Source organism: Bos taurus, chromosome 25 (genome assembly GCF_002263795.3).
Source record: "Bos taurus isolate L1 Dominette 01449 registration number 42190680 breed Hereford chromosome 25, ARS-UCD2.0, whole genome shotgun sequence".
NCBI lineage: Eukaryota > Metazoa > Chordata > Mammalia > Artiodactyla > Bovidae > Bos > Bos taurus.
Window position 1 is genome coordinate 19,156,211 of NC_037352.1, and position 22,595 is coordinate 19,178,805.

General features: G+C 37.4%; 1 protein-coding gene across 3 annotated transcripts in view; it reads left to right on the top strand.

The window, feature by feature from the left end:
• Positions 1 to 22,595, top strand: part of ABCA14 (ATP binding cassette subfamily A member 14) — a 270,053-nt gene that overhangs the window by 52,028 nt on the left and 195,430 nt on the right. For all 3 annotated transcript variants that reach the window (XM_024985457.2, XM_059881559.1, XM_059881558.1), the window contains exons 6-8: positions 6,985 to 7,244; positions 21,856 to 21,972; positions 22,291 to 22,408. In XM_024985457.2, the coding sequence (XP_024841225.1) occupies positions 6,985 to 7,244; positions 21,856 to 21,972; positions 22,291 to 22,408 (495 nt within the window). The remainder of the gene's footprint in view (positions 1 to 6,984; positions 7,245 to 21,855; positions 21,973 to 22,290; positions 22,409 to 22,595) is intronic.

Here is a 22,595-nt window from a genome sequence, read left to right on the forward strand (position 1 = left end):
ATCAGGGAAGCACCCACCCCGCCAAAACAAACAAACAAACACAAAATAGAGGACTTGAATTAACTAACAATCCTGAGAATTTGTCTTTACTGAATTATTCAGCAGAAGACAAAAGCTATGTGTAGTTTACCATTATCAAGAACATGATGATATATCAGTATGACAGACTACTGTGTAGTGATAAAAAATAATCATCATCAAACCTGATAAATACAGAACCATACGGATAGAATTACGAAAATGTATAATGGTCTGTATAAAAATTAGAATGGCTGTCTAAAAATAAAGAAAGTTAGAGTGGTGGGATTGTGTAGTGTCTTGTCATTTTTATCAAAAACACTGAGTATTTCTCTAACCAATAGTGGCCTTTTTTAAAATTAGTATGCGGGCATCCTAAGTATAGTTGTGAGAGTAGGTTAATTGAAAAGTGCATGATCTTAGTGGGAAAATAGTAGTTTAAAACCAAAAAGAAGCTTTGGTCCCATAAAAACATTTAAATATATGCTATTCCTCAAGGGAGGCTTTCCTTAAAAAATCTACTATAAAGAAAGAAAGTTTAGACAGATTTCACCTATTGAATGATACTGTGTAGCAAATTAATATTAAAAACTGGTATGAAGAGATAGTCTCCTTGTAAATGACATTATAGTATAGTGACTGGGAGTCAAGTGATTTGATGTTTCTTTCTCAGACTCTGTTAGTCAGTACCTTTATGAGTTTAAACACTCTGGATCAAGTTTCTTAAGGTGAAAAATGAGTATTTGGAGTAAGTGATCTTTTAAATCCCCTTCAACAGTGAAAATCTATGGTATTAACTATTAGGATCTGGACCAGTTAAATCAGCTAAGTGGTAGAAGAGATGATCAGAATTAGTTCAGTGAAATTTGAGTGTGATATTTACAAAAATTGTAATAAGAGTATTAAACATGAGATCCATTTTCTTAAGTGTACAACAAAGGTATATTATTGTGTAGCAGATCTCCAGAACTATTTAATCTTGTAAAAATAAAACCCTGCACCAATTAAGCAACAACTCCTCATTTTCCCCTCCTTCCAGCCCTTGGAGACCACCATTCTATTTTATGTTTCTATGACTTTGACTACTCTAGATACTTCATTTAAGTGGAATCATGCATTAATTGTATTTTTGTGCATAATGTCCTCAAGACTTATCCATCTTATAACATATAACAGAATTTTATTCTTTTTCAAGGCTGAATAATATTCCATCATAGGTCATTTCAGTTCAGTTGCTCAGTCGTGTGCAAATCTTTGTGACCCCATGGGCTTTTGCAGCATGCCAGGCTTCCTGTCCATCACCAACTCCTGGAGCTTGCTCAAACTCATGTCCAGAAAGTCAATGATGTCATTCAACCGTCTCATCCTCCATCGTCTCCTCCTCCTGCCTTCAATCTTTCCCAGCATTAGGGTCTTTTTAAATGAATCAGTTCCTCACATCAGGTGGCCAAAATACTGGGGCTTCAGCTTCAGCATCAGTCCTTCCAACGAATATTCAGGACTTACTTCCTTTAGGATTGACTGGTTTGATCTCCTTGCAGTCCAATGGACTCTCAGGAGTCTTCTCCAACACACAGTTCAAAAGCATCAGTTCTTTGGCACTCAGCTTTCTTTATGGTCCAACTCTCACATCCATACATGACTACTGGAAAAACCATAGCTTTGACTAGATGAACTTTTGTTGGCAAAATAATGTCTCTGCTTTTTAATATGCTGTCTAGGTTGGTCACAGCTTTTCTTCCAAGGAGCAAGCATCTTTTAATTTCATAGCTGTTGTTGCCATCTGCAGTGATTTTAGAGCCCAAGAAAATAAAGTCTGTCATTGTTTCCATTGTTTCCCCATCTATTTTCCATGAAGCGATGGGATCAGATGCCATGATCTTAATCTTTTGAATGCTGGGTTTTAAGCCAGCTTTTTCATTCTCCTCTTTCACTTTCATCAAGAGGCTCTTTAGTTCATCTTTGGTTTCTGCCATAAGGGTGGTGTCATCTGCATATCTGAGATTATTAATATTTCTCCTGGCAATCTTGATTCCAGCTTTGCTTCATCCAGCCTGGCATTTTGCATGATTCACTCTGCATAGAAGCTAAATAAGCCTGGTGACAATGTACAGCTTTCACGTACTCCTTTCCCAATTTGGAACCAGTCTATTGTTCCATGTACTGTTCTAACTAATGCTTCTTGACTGAATACAGATTTCTCTGGAGGCAGGTAAAGTGGTCTGGTATTCCCATCTCTTGAAGAATTTTCCACAGTTTGTTGTGAACCACACAGTCAAAGGTTTTGACATAGTCAATAAAGCAGAAGTAGATGTTTTTGTGGAACTCTCTTGCTTTATTGATGATCCAGTGGATGTTGGCAATTTGGTCTCTGGTTCCTCTGCCTTTTCTAAATCCAGCTTGAACTTCTGGAAGTTCATGGTTCACCTACTGTTGAAGCCTGACTTGGAGAATTTTGAGTATTACTTTGCTAGCATGTGAGATGGGTGCAATTGTGTGGTAGTTTGAGCATTTTTTGGCATTGCCTTTCTTTGGGATTGGAATGAAAATTGACCTTTTCCAGTCCTGTGGCCCTTGCTGCGTCTTCCAAATTTGCTGGCATATTGAGTGTAGCACTTTCACAGCACCATCTTTTAGGATTTGAAATAGCTCAACTATTCAAATATAGTTCTTTTCTACTTTTACATTCCAGTCTCCTATGATGAAAAGGACATCGTTTTTTGGTGTTAGTTCTAGAAGGTCTTGTAGGTCATCATAGAACCATTCAACTTCAGCCTGTTTGGCACTGGTGTATATACACACACACACACACACACACACACACACACACACATACCACAGGAATTCCATCACCTCCACTAGCTTTGTTTGTAGTGATGCTTCCTAAATCCCACTTGACTTCACATTCCAGGATGTCTGGCTCTAGGTAGGTGATCACACCATTGTGCTTATATGGGTCAAGATCTTTTTTGTATAGTTTTCTTCTGTGTATTCTTGCCACCTTTTCTTAATATCTTCTGCTTCTTTTATGTCTATACCATTTCTGTCCTTTATTGTGCCCATCTTTGCATGAAATGTTTCCTTGGTGTCTCTAATTTTCTTGAAGAGATCTCTAGTCTTTCCCTTTCTATTCTTTTCCTCTGTTTCTTTGCACTGATCACTTAGGAAGGTTTTCTTATCTCTCCTTGCTATTCTTTGGAACTTTGCATTCAGATGGGTTTATCTTTCCTTTTCTCCTTTGCCTTTTACTTCTCTTTTTTTCTCAGCTATTCATAAGGCCTCCTCAGACAACCATTTTGCCTTTTTGCATTTCTTTTTCTTAGGGATGGTATTAGGGCACCACCTCCTGTACAATATCATGAACCTCTATCCATAGTTCTTTAGGCACTCTATCAGATCTAATCCCCTGAATCTATTTGCACTTCCACTGTATAATTGTAAGGGATTTCATTTAGGTCATACTCTAATGGTCTAGTGGTTTTCCCTACATTCTTCAATTTAAGTCTGAATTTTGCAATAAGAATTTCATGATTTGAGCTATAGTCAGTTCCTGGTCTTGCTTTTGCTGACTCTATAGAACTTCTCCATCTTTGGCTGCAAAGAATATAATTAATCTGATTGAGGTATTGACCATCTGGTAATGTCCATGTGTAGAGTTGTCTCTTGTGTTGTTGGAAGAGGATTTTTGCTGTTATCAGTACATTCTCTTGGCAAAACTCTGTTAGCTTTTGCCCTGCTTCATTTTGTACTCCAAGGCCAAATTTGCCTGTTACTCCAGGTATCTCTTGACTTCCTACTTTTACATTCCAGTCTCCTATGATGAAAAGGACATCGTTTTTTGGTGTTAGTTCTAGAAGGTCTTGTAGGTCATCACAGAACTATTCAACTTCAGCCTGTTTGGCATTGGTGTATACACACACACACACACCCACACACACACACACCACAGTTGGTTTATCCATTTATCTATCAAAGAACATTTAGGTTGCTTTCATCTTTTGGCTATTGTGAATAATGATGCAATGAATATGTGTGTGCAGATATTTCACTGAGATCCTGTTTTCAATTCTTTATATACTCAAATGTAATTATTGGATTTTATGGCAATTATTTGTAATATTTTGAGAAACCTCCATCCTGTTTTCCATTGCAAGTGCACCATTTTATATTTCTACCAGTAGTTCACAAGGATTTCAGTTTCCTTACATCTTCACCAAAATGTGTTATTTTCTCTGTTTTGGTAGTGGCCATCCGACAGGTGTGAGGTGGCATCTTGTGGTTTTGATATGCATTTCCCTGATGACTAGTGAATTTGATTATTTTTTTTCATTTGCTTTTTGTCCCCTTGTATATTTTTTTGAAGAAATATCTGTTCACGTCATTCATATTTTTTAATATGGTTGTTTAGTTGTTGTTGAGTTTTAGATGTTCTTTATATATTCTGAATATTAGCCCTTTATACATTTTATGGTTTATAAATATTTTCCCTCATTTCATTGGTTGCCTTTTCATTCTGTTGATTGTTCCCTTTGCTGTGGAAACATTCTTAAGTGTGATGTAGTCTACTTTGTTTATTTTTGCTGGTCCCATGTGCTTTTGATGTCATGTCTGAGAAATCACCTAATCCAATGTCATGAATAATTTGCACTTTGTTTTCTTCTTTGTGTTTTACAATGTCAGGTCTTGTGTTTAGATATTTGATCCATTTTCATTTAATTTTTGGTATAAGGTACGGATCCAAATTCATTCTTTTGCATGTGGACTTCCAGTTTATCCAACACCATTTCTTTTGAAGAGACTGTATTTTTTTGCCCAATGCCCTTAGCAAAGATCATTTGACCGTATATGAGAGTTTATTTCTGGGTCATCTGTTGTTTTCCATTTGTCTCTATGTCTGTCTTTATGCCAATACCATACTCTTTTGATTACTGTAACTTCCTAATTTATTTTAAAATCAGGATATGTGAGTCCTCCAGCTTAAAAGAACAAGTGTTTTTCTTGCTCAGGATTATTTTGGCTACTCAGAATCTTTTGAAATTTCATATGGATTTTAGGATTTTTGTCTATTTCTACAAAAATGCATTTGGGGTTTTGATAAAGATTATATTGAATCTGTAGATAACTCTTGATTAGTATGAATATTGTCTTCCAACTCATGAGCACAGATGTCTTTTGATTTATTTGTGTCTTCTTTATTAATTTCAGGAATGCTTTGTAGTTTTAAGTGTACAAGTAATTTACCTCTTTGGTTAAGTTTCTTCCTATGTATTTTATTCTTTTCAATGCTATTGTACATGGAATCATGTCATATCTTGTTTTAAAATTCATTTCTATGCATGTGTCCAGTATAGAAAAGTGTATCTGGTGTTTTTCTTTCTGGCTTACTTCACTCTGTATAATAGGCTCCAGTTTCATCCACCTCATTAGAACTGATTCAAATGTATTCTTTTTAATGGCTGAGTAATACTCCATTGTGTATATGTACCACAGCTTTCTTATCCATTCGTCTCCTGATGAACATCTAGGTTGCTTCCATGTCCTGGCTATTATAAACAGTGCTGTGATGAACATTGGGGTACATGTGTCTCTTTCAATTCTGGTTTCCTTAGTGTGTATGCCCAGCAGTGGGATTGCTGGGTCATAAGGCAGTTCTGTTTCCAGTTTTTTAAGGAATCTCCACACTGTTCTCCATAGTGGCTGTACTAGTTTGCATTCCCACCAACAGTGTAAGAGGGTTCCCTTTTCTCCACACCCTCTCCAGCATTTATTGCTTGTAGACTTTTGGATCGCAGCCATTCTGACTGGCGTGAAATGGTACCTCATTGTGGTTTTGATTTGCATTTCTCTGATAATGAGTGATGTTGAGCATCTTTTCATGTGTTTGTTAGCCATCTGTATGTCTTCTTTAGAGAAATGTATGTTTAGTTCTTTGGCCCATTTTTTGATTGGGTCGCTTATTTTTCTGGAGTTGAGCTGTAGGAGTTGCTTGTATATTTTTGAGATTAGTTCTTTGTCAGTTGCTTCATTTGCTATTATTTTCTCCCATTCTGAAGGCTGTTTTTTCACCTTGCTTATAGTTTCCTTTGTTGTGCAGAAGCTTTTAATTTTAATTAGGTCCCATTTGTTTATTTTTGCTTTTATTTCCAATATTCTGGGTCATGGAGGATCCTGCTGTGATTTATGTCAGAAAGTGTTTTGCCTATGTTCTCCTCTAGGAGTTTTATAGTTTCTGGTCTTACGTTTAGATCTTTAATCCATTTTGAGTTTATACAGTATACTAATGCATATATATGGAATTTAGAAAGATGGTGATGATAACCCTGTATGTGAGACAGCAAAAGAGACACAGATGTATAGAACAATCTTTTGGACTCTGTGGGAGAGGGAGAGGGTGGGACGATTTGGGAGAATGGCACTGAAACGTGTATAATATCATATAAGAAACGAATCGCCAGTGCAGGTTCAATGCAGGATACAGGTTGCTTGGGGCTGGTGCACTGGGATGACCCAGAGGGATGGTACGGGGAGGGAGGTGGGAGGGGGGTTCAGGATGGGGAACACGTGTACACCCATGGCAGATTCATGTTGATGTATGGCAAAACTAATACAATATTGTAAAGTAATTAGCCTCCAATTAAAATAAATAAATTTAAATTAAAAAAATAAAAGTAAAATAATTTTTTTTAAAGAAAAGTATATCTGGTATTTCCTTGAATTCTCATTTCTTTTGACTGATAATATTACATAAACCAACTGTAACATTTGGATGCAAGTATTTTAGTTTGAGGAAAGGTGGTAATGCAATTCCATTCTATTTATTATCTCTTTATATTCCAAACTGTTATAAGTTTTGTGAATTTGCTTTGTTTTATGAGTTAAAAACTTAGAATTACCTGAATTGACTTCTGTGTCTGCCTTGCTGTTTCCTAATATACTGAACTTGGCAATCTTTGTTTTTTCACTTAGATTACTACAAAGGTGGATTCCTGCTTGTGCAGCATGCCTTAGATAAGGCCATCATTGTGTACCATAATGGCAGAGCTGCGGAAATGCTATTTGCAAATGTCAACATTTTTGTTAGCAGATTTCCATACCCTACTTATTATAAAGATAATTTTTTTCTCTCTTTTTTATCTCTCTTCCCTTTAGCAGTTTTACTTATATTTTCTCTAACTGAACTTACTCTTATCAGGACCATTGTTATGGAAAAGGAAACCAGATTAAAGGTAAATTCACTTTCTTTGTTTCATTTTGGGCCTGTGGAACAGATTTATGCACAGATTTGAACTATGTCTATACCTTTGTTACTAGTGAATGATTATAACACAATAGCAATATACAAATATAGATTGGGCATAGAATATATATACTATGTCATTTGTCAACTTGCTGGTGTTTTTCTTTTATCTAAATTCTTGATCTGGCTTGTAATTTTATTGACTATTTGATAAGAATGCTGTGAAGAGAAATCATATATTAAATATCCTAAATCTTCTTTGGAATAAAATGAACAAAAGAGAAATAATCATACAAGCTTATAAATTATATGACCCTAATATATACTTCAATTCCAAGACTTGAGAATCTTTTTAATATCAAGTCAAATCAAGATCATATTATAAAGAGCAGTGGCTCTAAAGTCAGAGAGAAAGCCATTAATTTATCCATCTATCCATTAATGTGCATCCCTGTACTGTAGCCCACCATGCTGCTCTGCCCATGGGATTCTCCAGGCAAGTATACTGGAGTAGGTTGCCATGTATCAGCCTCTGTATCACCCAGGCTTGAAACCTGTCTTATCAGTATACTATAGTACGTGTAGCACCTGAGTACTGCCATTTCCTACCCCTGTAACTTTTGGGTAACCTTCTTAACTTCTCTGGGCCTCATGTGTAAAATGGAGGTAAAAATACTCTTACCACATAGAGTTGTGTGATAATTAAAGAGATCTTAATTGCTAGTACATAGGAAATATTATCGGAGAAGGCAATGGCACCCCACTCCAGTACTCTTGCCTGGAAAATCCCATGGATGGAGGAGCCTGGTAGGCTGCAGTCCATGGGGTCGCGAAGAGTTGGAAATGACTGAGCGACTTCACTTTCACTTTTCACTTTCATGCATCGGAGAAGGAAATGGCAACTCATTCCAGTGTTCTTGCCTGGAGAATTCCAGGGATGGGGAGCCTGGTGGGCTGCCGTCTATGGGGTCACACAGAGTCGGACATGACTGAAGTGACTTAGCAGCAGTAGCAGTAGGAAATATTATGTAGCTATCAGTGGTTAGTTATCTTTCCATTCCCTTTGTTCCCTGTGTGCAGTGTGTGTCAACCAGCATACATTCTGTTCCTTTCCCTCCATTTTTGGAAATGTCATTTTCTACTTCAAGCTCTTGTTAATTTTTAATCATCTAGCCATTTCTCTGACTACCACATAGTTTTCTTTTTTCCTACTTAGTGAATAATCTTGAAATCTATTTTCAACTTTAAACTTCAGCTTACTAATTTTCTCTCTGTGTCTCCAGGACCTGTTACACAAATGTTGATCATGTAGCTTAAATTATTTGTTATTTAATTTTTCATTTAAAAAACTTGAATTAAAATAAATACATACCAATGTGTACAGATCTTTGAAACATGAACACACAACTACTGTTCCACCCAAGTAGTGGTTCCACCCAATACTGCCTGTAATCTGGACACCCCTTTGCATCCCACCTAAATAACTACATCTCTCTTCTCTAAAAATAGTTACTATTTAAATTCTAAAATTGTATATTAGTGTTGCCTGGTTTAAAAACTTTATTTAAATAGAATCATACAACAGCCATTCTTTTGTTTCAGGGGGAGCTATTGATGTTTTCCATATAGATGCAATTTGGCCATTTTCATTATTGTGTGTTATACTTTATGACTGTACCACGATTTGTCACTATTGCTGATGAATATTTAGTTGTTCAAGTATTGGCCTATTACAGTAAGCCAATGTGAATATTTTTTTTTAAATGAAGCTGTAGGTTTATTCAGTAACAGTTGAGAGGCCTCCAATATAATGTTAAATGAAAAAAAGCATATCCTGAAACAATGCAGGTATCATCCCATTTTTGCAAAAAGCATGTGTATCAGAGGAAAAAAAATAGATATATTCTAATATATTAGCAATAGTTTTCCTCTCAGTGAAATATTCCCTTTTATACTTTTTGTATTTTAAATGTATTTATTTATTTTTGAAGGATATGTTTTGGTGAAGATGTGCACATTTTTCTGTCGGATATATACCTAAGATTAAGATTGGTGGAGTATAAAATATACATATTTTCAATCTTGTTAAATAAAGTGAAATTTTTTTCTAAAGTTTGTGCCAATTCATTCTCTTATCAATAATGTAAGAGAGTTACTCTTGTTCCATAAGAATGCCAACAATTAGTGGTATTAGCCTTTTAAACTTTCAGCCATTCTGGAAAGAGTATAGCGGTGAACTCATTGTGCTTTTAATTTAATTTTCCTTGTTAACTAATGATGTTGAACACCTTTTCACATGCTTTTTGGCAACATGGATTTTCTCTTTTGTGAAGTGTGTATTCAAAACTCTTTTCCCCACTTTTCTGTTGGGTTGTGTGTCTTTTCTCATTGACTTTCATTGATTCTTTATATATTTTGGATACAAGTTCTTTATGTCATGTATGTATTGCAAGTATGTTCTCCCAACCTGTAAATTGCTTTAATGGTGTCTTTGACTTGTAAAAGTTCTGAATTTTAATGTAATAAACTCTTTTCCTTTATGATTCCTGCTTTCTGTGGCCAGTCTTTGCTGGCTGAGTTTCCCCACATTCTCTTCCTTGTAGTTCTTTAGACCTTCTTTTTTTCTAATCTTTGCACATAAGCCTCTAAATTTAGGTCAAATCAACTTTTGTTACAACCTATAAGTTGAAATACAATGTTTTCTTTATCATATATTTCATAATAGTTTCTAATTTCTTTGTTAATTTTTTCTTTGACCTATAGGGCATTTATAAAATTTCAAGGACCATTATAAATTTAAAATAGTGTTACAAGTTGCTTTTTAAGGATCAAAAGCTAGCAGTTCGTTAAGATCCTGAGGTATCTTCGTAATAGCAATAGAAGTCATCACTATTAGTTGATGTGGTTGAAATAAAGAAATCTTCACAGATATCAATGAAAGGTATAGGTAATCTTTCCCTAAAGAGGACATACAATTAATATACATCCACATTTACTAAATCATTAACCTCTGTTTTGGAAGCTAGAGAAAATACAATTCTCAGACTATTCTATGAGAAGAATGAAAATGTTTCTTGAATGTTTATAATCTGTATTTTGATCAAAGATCATTCAGCATATTTTGAAGCTCACAATTGTGAACTTAATAAAACATATTGGTTTTTAATGTGTTTATTTTTTTTATTTTATTTTTAAACTTTACATAATTGTATTAGTTTTGCCAAATATCAAAATGAATCCTCCACAGGTATACATGTGTTCCCCATCCTGAACCCTCCTCCCTCCTCCCTCCCCATACCATCCCTCTGGGTCATCCCAGTGCACTAGCCCCAAGCATCCAGTATCGTGTATCGAACCTGGACTGGCAACTCGTTTCATACATGGTATTTTACATGTTTCAACGCCATTCTCCCAAATCTTCCCACCCTCTCCCTCTCCCACAGAGTCCATAAGACTGTTTTATACATCAGTGTCTCTTTTGCTGTCTCGTACACAGGGTTTTTGTTACCATCTTTAACATACTAGGTGCTGGTTTTTTATTTCAGTTTTTTAAAATTTTGTTGAAACATGCTTTATGGACTAGAATATAGCCAATTTTAACAAATGTTCTGTTATCACATGTTCACTGAAAAACAATGTGTGCTGAGAGCTAAAAGGTGCAGTTTTCTGTACATTACATCAATTTTGTTATTCACATTGTTCATATTTATGTTTTATCTATTAGTTGTTATCAGTTATTGTGAGAAGTATATTAAATATCTACCTTTATGTTTATTGATTATTTTTTAATATTTATTTATTTTTAATTGATTGATGATTGGTTTATAATATTGGTTTGATTTCTGTCTTACATCAACATAAATTAACCATAGGTGTACATATGTCCCCTCCTTCTTGAATCTCCCTCCAACCTCCCACCCATTCTCACCCCTCTAAGTTGAGTTGTCTAATTTTTCCTTTTAATTGTCAGTCTTAGCTTTATACATGTTGATGTTACGTGTAGGGGACCCAGTACATGGGGTTTGCTTATTTTCACCTGTTTTGCATGACTGGACTTATTTCTTCATGGAAAGCCTCTCCACCATTGCTATCACCTTGTCTTCTATTAATAACATTGCTGGTTGTTTTAAACTCCCTTCTAAGGAACAGGGTTTGGAATAGCAAATATTATTCCTTCATTGGGAGCTAGTTCTATTCATTTCTGGGCTCAAAGAAAGAGCTTGTGTCATGGAGTGAGGGATCTTTCATCCACGGTGGCTTCATGGAATCTTCACCCAACTCAGAAACTCAGGGAAGTTGTCAACAAGCCAACTGAACTTTGACCATGGAGTGAAGAGTTGGACTATCTTAAGGCCTGATGCTTCCATTTGACTTAATGGAATGATAGCATTTGAATACATTTCTTTTTATCAGCCTGTGGCCGGTGTGCTAAATACATTACATTCAATTTGTTTTCTTTCCTTCACATCTTAATTCTCTCATTCTTGCTATTCTATGAATGAACCTCCTGATAAAGTCTTAGCATGTAAGCTTTGCTTAGGCTGTATTTTTCAGTCCTTCCAGGCTGAAGTACTTTTTTGTTAGATGTGTGTGGATTTCTAATGGTTATCTCTTCCAACTTGTTTAAAGATTTTGTTGTTGTTGTTCAGTTGCTCAACTGTGTCTGACTCTTTGTGACCCAAATAGGCTGCAGTGTGCCAGGCTTCCCTGTCCTTCATCATCTCCCAGAGTTTGCTCAAACACATAGCCATTGAGTCGGTGATTCTATCCAACCATCTCGTCCTCTGTTGTCCACTTCTCTTCATGCCTTCAATTTTTCCCAGTGTCAGGGTCTTTTCCAATGAGTCAGTTTTTCCCATCAGGTGGCCAGAGCATTGGAGCTTCAGCTCCAGCATTAGTCCTTTCAGTGAATATTCAGTTGATTTCCTTTAGGATTGACTTGTTTGATCTCCTTACTGTCCAAGGGACTCTCAAGTGTCTTTTCCAACACCACAGTTCAAAGGTATCAATTTTGGGGCCCTAAGCCTTTTTTATTGTTCAGCTCTCACATATGTACATGGCTACTGGAAAAACCATAACTTTGACTATACACAACTTTGTCAACAGAGTAATGTCTCTGCTTTTTAATATGCTGTCCAGGTTTGTCATAGCTTTTTTTCCAAGGAGCAAGTGGCTTTTAATTTTATGGCTGCAGTCACTGTCCACAGTGATTTTGGAGCCCAAGAGAAAAAAGTCTGTCATTGTTTCCCCATCTATTTGCTATGAAGTGATGGGACAGGATGTCATGATCTTCATTTTGAATGTTGAGTTTTAAGCAAGCTCTTTCACTGTCTTCTTTCACTTTCATCATGAGGCTCTTTATTTCCTCTTCACTTTCTGCCATAAGGGTGGTGTCATCTGCATATCTGAAGTTATTGATATTTCTCCCCAGTCTTGATTCCAGCTGGTGCATCATCCAGCCTGGCTATTCTCATGATGTACTCTGCATATAAGTTAAATAAGCTGGGTGACAATATATAGTCTTGACGTACTCCTTTCCCAATTTGGAACCAGTCCACTGTTACTTGTCTGATTCTAACTGTTGTTTCTTGACCTGCATAGAGGTTTCTCAGGAAGTAGGTCAGGTGGTCTGGTATTCCTACCTCTTTAAGAATTTTCCACAGTTTGTTGTGATAGACACAGTCAAGAACTTCAGTGTAGTAGATGTTCTTCTGGAATTCTCTTCCTTTTCCTATGATCCAATGGATGTTTGCAGTTTGATCTCTGGTTCCTCTGCCTTTTAAAATCCAGCTTGTACATCTGGATGTTCTGGGTTCACATACTGTTGACATAGCTGGAAGGATTTTGAACAATACTTTGCTACCATGTGAAATGAGTGCAGTTGTGCAGTAATTTGAACATTCTTTGACATTTCCCTTATTTGGTATTGAAATAAAAAATGACCTTTTCCAGTCCTGTGGGCACTGCTGAGTTTCCAAATTTGCTGGCATATTGAGCAGCACTTTAACAGCACCATCTTTTAGGATTTGAGATAGCTCAGGTGGAATTTCATCACCTCCACTAGCTTTGTTCATAGTGATGCTTCCTAAGGCCCACTTGACTTCACACTCCAGGATATTTGGTTCTAGGTGAGTGATCACACCATCATGGTTATCTGGGTCATTAAGATCTCTCTTGTATAGTTATTCTGTATATTCTTACCGCCTATTCTTATTATCTTCTGCTTCTCTTAGACCCATACACTTTCTGTCCTTTATAGTGCATCTCTTTGCATGAAATGTTCCTGTGGTGTCTCTAATTTTCTTTAAGAGCTCTCTAGTCTTTCCCATTCTATTGTTTTCCTCTATTTCTTTGCAATGTTCACTTAAAAAGGCTTTCTTATCTCTCCTTGCTATTCTTTGGAACTCTTCATTTAGATGGTTATATCTTTCCTTTTCTCCTTTGTCTTTCACTTCTTTTTTTCAGCTCTTTGTAAGGCCTCCTTGTACAACCATTTTGCCTTTTTACACTTGTTTTTCTTGGGGATGATTTTGATCACTGCATCCTGTACAATGTTATGCACCTCCATCCATAGTTCTTCAGGCACTCTCTCAGATCTAATCCCTTGAATCAATTTGTTACTTTCACTGTATAATCACAAGTAATTTGATTTAGGTCATACCTGAAAGGCCTGGTGGTTTTCTCTATGTTCTTCAATTTAAATCTGCATTTTGCAATAAGGAGTTTATGATCTGACAAACAAGTCATCTCTTGCTCTTGTTTCTGCTAACTGTAGAGATCTTCATCTTCAGCTACAAAAAATATAATCAATCTGATTTCAGTATTGACCATCTGGTGATGTCCATGTAGAGTCATCTCTTGTGTTGTTGGAAAAGGGTGTTTGCTATGACCAGTGCATTCTCTTGGGAAAATTCTGTTAGCCTTTGCCTTGCTTCATTTTGTACTCTAAGGCCAACCCTGCCTGTTACTCCAGGTCTCTTAATGGCCTACTTTTGCATTCCAGTACCCTATAATTAAAAGGACATCTTTTTTGGTGTTAGTTCTAGAAGTTCTTGTTCGTCTTCACAGAACCATTCAACTTCAACTTCTTTGTCATTAGTGGTTGGGTCATAGACTTGGATTACTGTGATATTGAATGGTTGGCCTTGGAAATGAACAGCGATCATTCTGTTGCTTTTGAGATTGCACACAAGTAATCATTTTGATTACTATTTATTCAATTTAACTTTGTTTTCTTATTAGTTGTAATTCTCTAGTAATAAGTTGTGTGATTTTCATGATTGGTTTGGGTTTATATTATTCACATTTGCCATTTTGTCACATTGCTTCTTCACAATATATTGCTATGATTTTTGGTTAAAAAAAACAATTACATGTTTAAAGATATTTGAATAATAAGGTAAAAGATTTTAAGATTTAAAGAGTAAGGAAAAAGATTTTATACTTTCTTCAAAATTGGGCAAGGAGTATGTCAAGGCTGTATGTTGTCACCCTGCTTATGTAATTTATATGCAGCGTACATCATGCAAAATACTGGGCTGGATGAATCACAAGCAGAAATCAAGATTGCCAGAAGAAATATCAATAACCTCAAACATGCAGATGCATGCTTAGTCACCTCAGTGGTATCCGACTCTTTGCGACCCCATGGACCATGGCCTGCCAGGCTCCTCTGTCCATGGGATTCTCCAGGCAAGAATACTGGAGTTGGTTGCCATTTCCTTCTCCAGTGATAAAGTATGAAGCAAGTGAAGTGAGTGAAGTGAAGTCACTCAGACGTGTGACTCTTTGTGACCCCATGGACTGCAGCCCAACAGGCTCCTCCATCCATGGGATTTTCCAGGCAAGAGTACTGGAGTGGGTTGCCATTTCCTTCTCCAGACAAATATGCAGATAATACCCCTCTAAAGGCAAAATGTGAAGAACTAGAATCTCTTGTTGAGGATGAAAGAGGAGAGTGAAACAGCTGGCTTAAAACTCAAGATTTACAAAACTAAGATCATGGCATCCAGTCCCATCACTCCACCGCAAATAGATGGGGAAAAAGTGGAAACAGTGGCATATTTTATTTTCTCAGACTCTAAAATGACTGCAGGTTTTTCCAGTAGTCATGTACAAATTTGAGAGTTGGACCATAAATAAGGCTGAGCACTAAAGAACTGATGCTTTCGAACTGTGATGTTGGAGAAGACTCTTGGACTATAAGGAGATCAAACCAGTCTTTCCTAAAGGAAATCAACCCTGAATATTCATTGAAAGGACTGATACTGAAGCTGAAGCTCCAACAGTTTGGCCTCCTGATGCAAAGAGACGACTCATTTGAAAGTACCCTGCTACTGGGAAAGATTGAGGGCAGGAGGAGTCAGGAACAACAGAGGATGAGATGGTTGGTTGGCATCACTGACTCAATGGACATGAGTTTGAGCAAACTCCAGGAAACAGTGAAGGAGACGGAAACCTGTTGTGCTGCAGTCCATGGGATCACAAAGAGTTGGACACAACTTACCTACTGAACAATAAATGTCATTCTCATTTCTTGTCTTGTTTTTCCCTTGAGCAGGTCCAGATTCGTCTTACATCTTCTTATATATTCCTCTGCCTGATGGATTTCCTTTTTTATTTTTGGTAACGCTTTTCCTCTGTTGATTTATTATTTCAGTTTTTGCATGTTTGGCAAGGTCTTTATTTTGCTATCATTTTTGAAAGATATTTAAATTGTGTTAAGAATTCTAAGATAATGATTTTGCTTGATTACTTTAATATCTGACCTATTGTTGCTTCAAATAAGATGGGTATTTCTGCCCATCTGTACATAATGTATCCTTTTTTAATCTCCTTTTTAAGATTTCTTCTTCTCCTTTTCTTTTTCCCCCTAGTTTTCAGGAATTTGACTATGGTATGCTTTGGTCTGTTTTTTTTCAAGTTTCCTATGCTTGGATTTCCTGGAGCTTTTTGTATCTGTAGATTAGATTTTAAACTTTTTAGTGTAGATTTATAGATTTTAATTTTTTATTTTTTATTTTTTTTGCTGTTTAACAGTGTTACACAAGTTAATAGTTTCTAACAGCACACATTTTTTTTATTTCACACTTTTTATGTGTTGAAGTCAAAGAAGGCTTAGCTGGGTTTTCTGCAAGATTGCAATCAAGGTATTACCCAAGGATATAGACTCACTGGTGCTTTCCAAGTGGCACAGTGGTAAGGAATCTGCCTGCCAATGCAGAAGATGCAAGAGATGTGAGTTCAATCCATGGGTTGGGAAGATTCCCTGGAAAAGAAAATGGCAACCCACTCCAGTATTCTTGTCTGGAAAATTCCATGGACAGAGGAGACTGGTAAGCTATACAGTCCACAGGATTGCAAAGAGTTGGACACAACTGAGCACACACACATGTAAACTCACTGAACCTCAACTAGGAGAAGAATCACTTTTAAGCCAATGGCGCCCCACTCCAGTACTCTTGCCTGGAAAATCCCATGGATGGAGGAGCCTGGTGGGCCGCAGTCCATGGGGTCACTAAGAGTTGGACACAACTGAGCGACTTCACTTTCACTTTTTCACTTTCATGCATTGGAGAAGGAAATGGCAACCCACTCCAGTGTTCTTGCCTGGAGAATCCCAGGGACGGGGGAGCCTGGTGGCTGCCGTTTATGGGGTCGCACAGAGTCGGACACGACTGAAGCGACTTAGCAGCAGCAGCAACAGCAGTTGTTGGTAGAATTCAATTCCTTATGGTTGTAAGACTGAATATCTTAGTTTCTTTTCAGCTGTTGGCCAGATACTACCCTCAATAATTTGCCTCAATAACAAGGTCCTTATAAAATGGCCAACAGCATCAACAAATTTAGCAAAGGAGAGAGCCTCAGAGTGGGACAAGTGCCATAATCCTATGTAACATAATCACAGAAGTGACATTTAATCACTCTTGCCACATTCTGTTGGTTAAAACAAGTTGCATGACCCATTCATACAAGGGGAGTTCACACAGAATTGTGAAAATCAAAGGGTAGAGACATTAGGTTCAACTCTGAAACTGTCATACCTGGGAAGTTTTTAATTGGAAGTCAGACATTGTAAATATTACTTTGTTGAGACTTGGATTTTTCTGTATTCTATATTCCTCAGTTTTATTTTGAGACTGAGTTATGTAATCTGGAAACAATATTGTTCTTTGGGATCTTGCTTTTAAATTTCTAATAGGTAGAACCAGACAGGCATTTATTCCAGGACAGCAGGCAACTCATCTGGGGGCAAGTTTGCTCCCAGAGGACATTTGGTAATGGCTAATATGCAGAGTACATCATGAGAAATGCTGGACTGGAAGAAGCACAAGCTGGAATCAAGATTGCTGGGAGAAATATCAATAACCTCAGATATGCAGATGACACCACCCTTATGGCAGAAAGTGAAGAGGAACTAAAAAGCCTCTTGATGAAGGTGAAAGTGGAGAGTGAAAAAGTTGGCTTAAAGCTCAACATTCAGAAAACTAAGATTTTGGCATCTGGTCCCACCACTTCATGGGAAATAGATGGGGAAACAGTGGAAACAGTGTCAGACTTTATTTTTCTGGGCTCCAAAATCACTGCAGATGGTGACTGCAGCCATGAAATTAAAAGACGCTTACTCCTTGGAAGGAAAGTTATGACCAACCTAGATAGCATATTCAAAAGCAGAGACATTACTTTGCCAACAAAGGTTCGTCTAGTCAAGGCTATGATTTTTCCTGTGGTCATGTATGGATGTGAGAGTTGAACTGTGAAGAAGGCTGAGCACTGAAGAACTGATGCTTTTGAACTGTGGTGTTGGAGAAGGCTCTTGAGAGTCCCTTGGACTGCAAGGAGATCCAACCAGTCCATTCTAAAGGAGATCAGCCCTGGGATGTCTTTGGAAGGAATGATGCTAAAGCTGAAATTCCAGTACTTTGGCCACCTCATGTGAAGAGTTGACTCATTGGAAAAGACTCTGATGCTGGGAGGGATTGGGGGCAAGAGGAGAAGGGGATGACAGAGGATGAGATGTCTGGATGGCATCACTGACTCGATGGATGTGAGTCTGAGTGAACTCCTGGTGTTGGTGACGGACAGGGAGGCCTGGCGTGCTGCGATTCATGGGGTCGCAAAGAATCGAACACGACTGAGCGACTGATCTGATCTGATCTGATCTGAAAGGCATGAATACACTGAGAACTATTGCTACTGGCACCTAGTAAGCTGAGGCCAAGGGTGCTGTTAAACATTCTATAATGCACAATGAGGAATTACTCCAAAATAGAAATACCACTAAGTGAGAAATCCCGATGTATATGAGGCACTTAGGACAATATTTTGCATTGAATATGTTTCCAGTAGTACTGAGGTTAAGAAATGCAGGTCTACGGCTAAATTTGGCTCAGTATTAACACAAAATCCTTATAGATAGTCTACCTGTGACCTATAAATTATGTGGTTTTACTCTTTGGGGAAAACAAGAAATATTTCTAGGCAAATGTGAGCTCTAGATATTTTTCTCTCTAAGTCCTTAAAATGGTTCTTTTCACTACCCTGGGACATTCCTCACACATATATGCTGGTGAATACTAAGAAGTCTTCTATAAGAGCACCTTCCAAAGATCTCTGGAAATCTGTCTCTGATTAACCCCGTTAATTTGGCTATGCAAACTTCAGCCACTTTGTCCTCTCTGGATTCCCAGCCCTATCTTCTCCTGTCAGGGACATTGCTGGATTCTCACTCCAGTTAGCCGGGCAACTAGTTAGCAACTAGCTGGGTGAGCATAGGGCTTATCTCAATGTTTCTCTCCTCTTAGGGATTACTGTCCTTTATCGCCAGGTCTTGGAAATCAAGATGTCTTAAAAATTAACTGTCACTTTACATCAATCATTTTTATTTTTAATTGAAATGTAATTGATATATAACATTTGTATTTGTTTTAGGTATACAACATAATGATTTAATATATGCATGCCTTGTGAAATGATTACCTCAATGAATTTAGGTAATATCCATCACCACATATTAATACAATTTGTGTGTGTGTGGTGAGAACTTTTTGAGATTGCTTTCTTAGCAACTCTCAATATACAATACTGTATTGTTAACTGTTATCATTGTGCTATGCATTAATTCCCAGAACATATTTATCTTGTAACTGGAAATTTGTAACTGTTAACCACCTTCATCCCCGCCACAAACCTCTGGCAAACACCAATCTGTTCTTGACATTTAATATAAGATTTTTTCTCAGATTTCACATGCAAGTGATATCATACAGTGTTTAACTTTCTCTACCTGACTCATTTCCCTAGGCATAACATCCTCAAAGCCCATTCATGTTGTTGTAAATGCAAGAGTTCCTTCTTTTCTATGGCTGTATTATTCCATATTCTCTCTCTCTCTTTGTTTCTAGCTGGAGGGTAAATCTGGTCCCATTTGCCCCAGAAGGCAATGGCACCCCACTCCGATACTCTTGTCTGGCAAATCCCATGGACAGAGGAGCCTGGTGGGCTGCAGTCCATGGGGTCGCACAGAGTCGGGCACGACTGCGCGACTTCACTTTCACTTTTCACTTTCATGCATTGGAGAAGGAAATGGCAACCCACTCCAGTGTTCTTGCCTGGAGAATCCCAGGGAAGGGGGAGCCTGGTGGGCTGCCGTCTATGGGGTCGCACAGAGTCGGACACGACTGAAGCGACTCAGCGGCTACAGCAGCAGCAGCAGCTCAGAAGGGGAAGCACTCCATTTCTCTGAATGTTTTGTTTTGTATTAGATATCTTGTACGAGGGAACAGTAGAGACAGTGTCCTCCTATCTCGGCTAGTTGTTGCCTTACCTGCTACTTTGTTGTTGTGTACTCACTAAGTTGTGTTTGACTCTTTTGTGACCCCATAGACTGTAGCCCACCAGTCTCCTCCGTCCACGGGATTGGGTTGCCATTTCCTTCTTCAGGGGATCTTCCCAACCCAGGGATGGAACCCACATCTCCTGCATTGGCAGGCAGATTCTTTACCACTGAGTCACCAGGGAAGCCCAGCTGCTATTTTAGTCAGTTTCAATACCTTACTGGTTGAAAATACAGGCACTGAATTCCAAATTATTTCTCTTTTAAAATATCATGGCTATTACAGTGCATGGTTAATAAAAACCAAAATGACATGGAAAACATGACTCTCCGTCATAAATCCCTGGGTTACTCACCCAGATGCAAAATCTTTTCAGATTTAGTGTATTTTTCTCCTTCTTTTTCTTTCTCTCAGTGTGTGCATGTGGACACTACACATCTCCACACTAAAGTTTGCCTACCTGTGAGTTTTTGGTGTCGTGTATATTACTTCACTGTCAACTTTCTCGTTTTGATTTTTTGTTGAATCTTGCTTCAAAGGACTATTTTGTCACCAATTCTTAGTAAATCTGTTATTTTAAAGTTTTCCAATCTCTTAATTAATACTTTATTTCCTTATATGGTTCCTTTGCATAATAAAATGTACCTTAATTCACTGCAAGGACATTGGAAAGCAATCAAATATAGTAGGAAACATCTGTTTTTAATCACCTCTGGAAACTAGTACCACTAATTTTGCTTTGTTAAATAGCCGTTTAAATTAAAAAGATCATCTTGTAACAAAATTTTGATCTGCCTTTGTTAAAACTTGAAATATCAAATGTCTGTATCCATTGACTTCTGATGAATTATAGTTTATCAAACTCATTGCTAAAACTGTGAACTCTTTCTTGCTCATAGTTTTATTCAAATTCTAGTATTCATAAATGAGGACACTGAGGCAGAGAGAGGTAAAGGAGCTGGCTTAAGGTCTTTTTATTGCCAAGTGGCAAGTCAGGATTCAAACACAGGGAGTCTGTCTCCAGTCTGTGCTTGTCCAGGGAAAAGTAGCCTCTGAAATAAGAAGCAGCAGCATGATAGAACAGGAGGAGCACAGAGCAGGGGAGTTTGCTGCTGTATAAATTTGTAAAAGCAACTTACCCTCTCTGGGTCTTGTTTTCTGATCTGTAAAATTGGAGGGGTTTGGTTTAAATTAGAGATTTGCAAACTTTTCCTGTATAAGACAGTATAATATTTTAGGTTCTGCAAACCATTTCACAACTATCAACTCTACTGTTGTAGAATGAAAACAGCCACAGACAATACAGAAGTGAATGAGAATGGCTATGTGTCAACAAAACTTTATTTACAAAAATTATGAGGCAGACTGGATTTGGCCCATGGGCTGTAGTTTTCCCTGCTTTCATCTATAATAATATTAAAAGTTATTTACTTTCTCCCATTATGTCCTGAGGCAGAACATCATAACGAGAAAAGTAATCCTAGATTTTATGTTTTCAATTTCTAATTAACTGTTTCTTAGATTAGAACCATAACTGGTAAGTTACTCAAAATTCCAGTTTGGAAATCACAGCATTGACATTCACTAGGTTAAATGATTGTGATCGGGTCATTTGACTATTCTGAGACTTGGTTTCTTTGCAGAATGACAATGATGATATTTAACCTATGTAAGTTTTTATGAGGATTAAGTCAGATAATGTTTGTGAGTGTATTTTGAAAATATCACTTTCACGGTATTTGTTCTGTGTTGACTCTCCCACAGGAGTACCAGTTCATGATAGGGCTCAGTAATGGTATGCTCTGGGCATCTTATTTTGTCACGTTCCTTCTGATGTTTTTAATTATCGTCTGTATACTGTGCGTGGTTTTATTTGTCAAGGCAAGTATCTATTTGAATGCATCACGCTGCAGGGACACTTTGAGAGGGATAAAATAATTGTGGGTGGGAGCTGCATGGGTTTTAGGTTGCAAAAGAATAGATGTGTTTATCATTGACCCTCTGGGGAATTCAGAAGCTGCTCAGTCTATCAGCAGACACAAACCATTGATCCTTTCTGTGGGAACTGAGTTATTTAGTTAAATGTTGCCATTTCACTTGGAGGTACGGAAATGTTTTAAGGCTGTTTTATTTCACCCCCTTGTTTTCCTGTGACATCGCTTCCAGTGTGACTAAACTGGCTTCACAATTGTATTGTAGATCGTACCTGTAGTTGTCCTCCAAAACAGCGACCCATCCCTCATCTTTGTCTTTTTCCTGTGTTTTGTCGTGGCCACCATAACCTTCGGCTTTCTGATTACCACATTCTTCGATAAAAGTGAGTACAAGGCTCCTTCCGTGAAACATTTTAACTGTTTCAATTGACTAAAAGAGGATTTTATATGGTAGTTTCTTCTAAGTTTTAGTTGCCACTTCATATAGAGCCTCTGCTTGCATTCTAAATTTGTCTAAAAATATACATGTCATATAAACGTGAAATGATTTGAGAGGAAGGGCAAAAATTG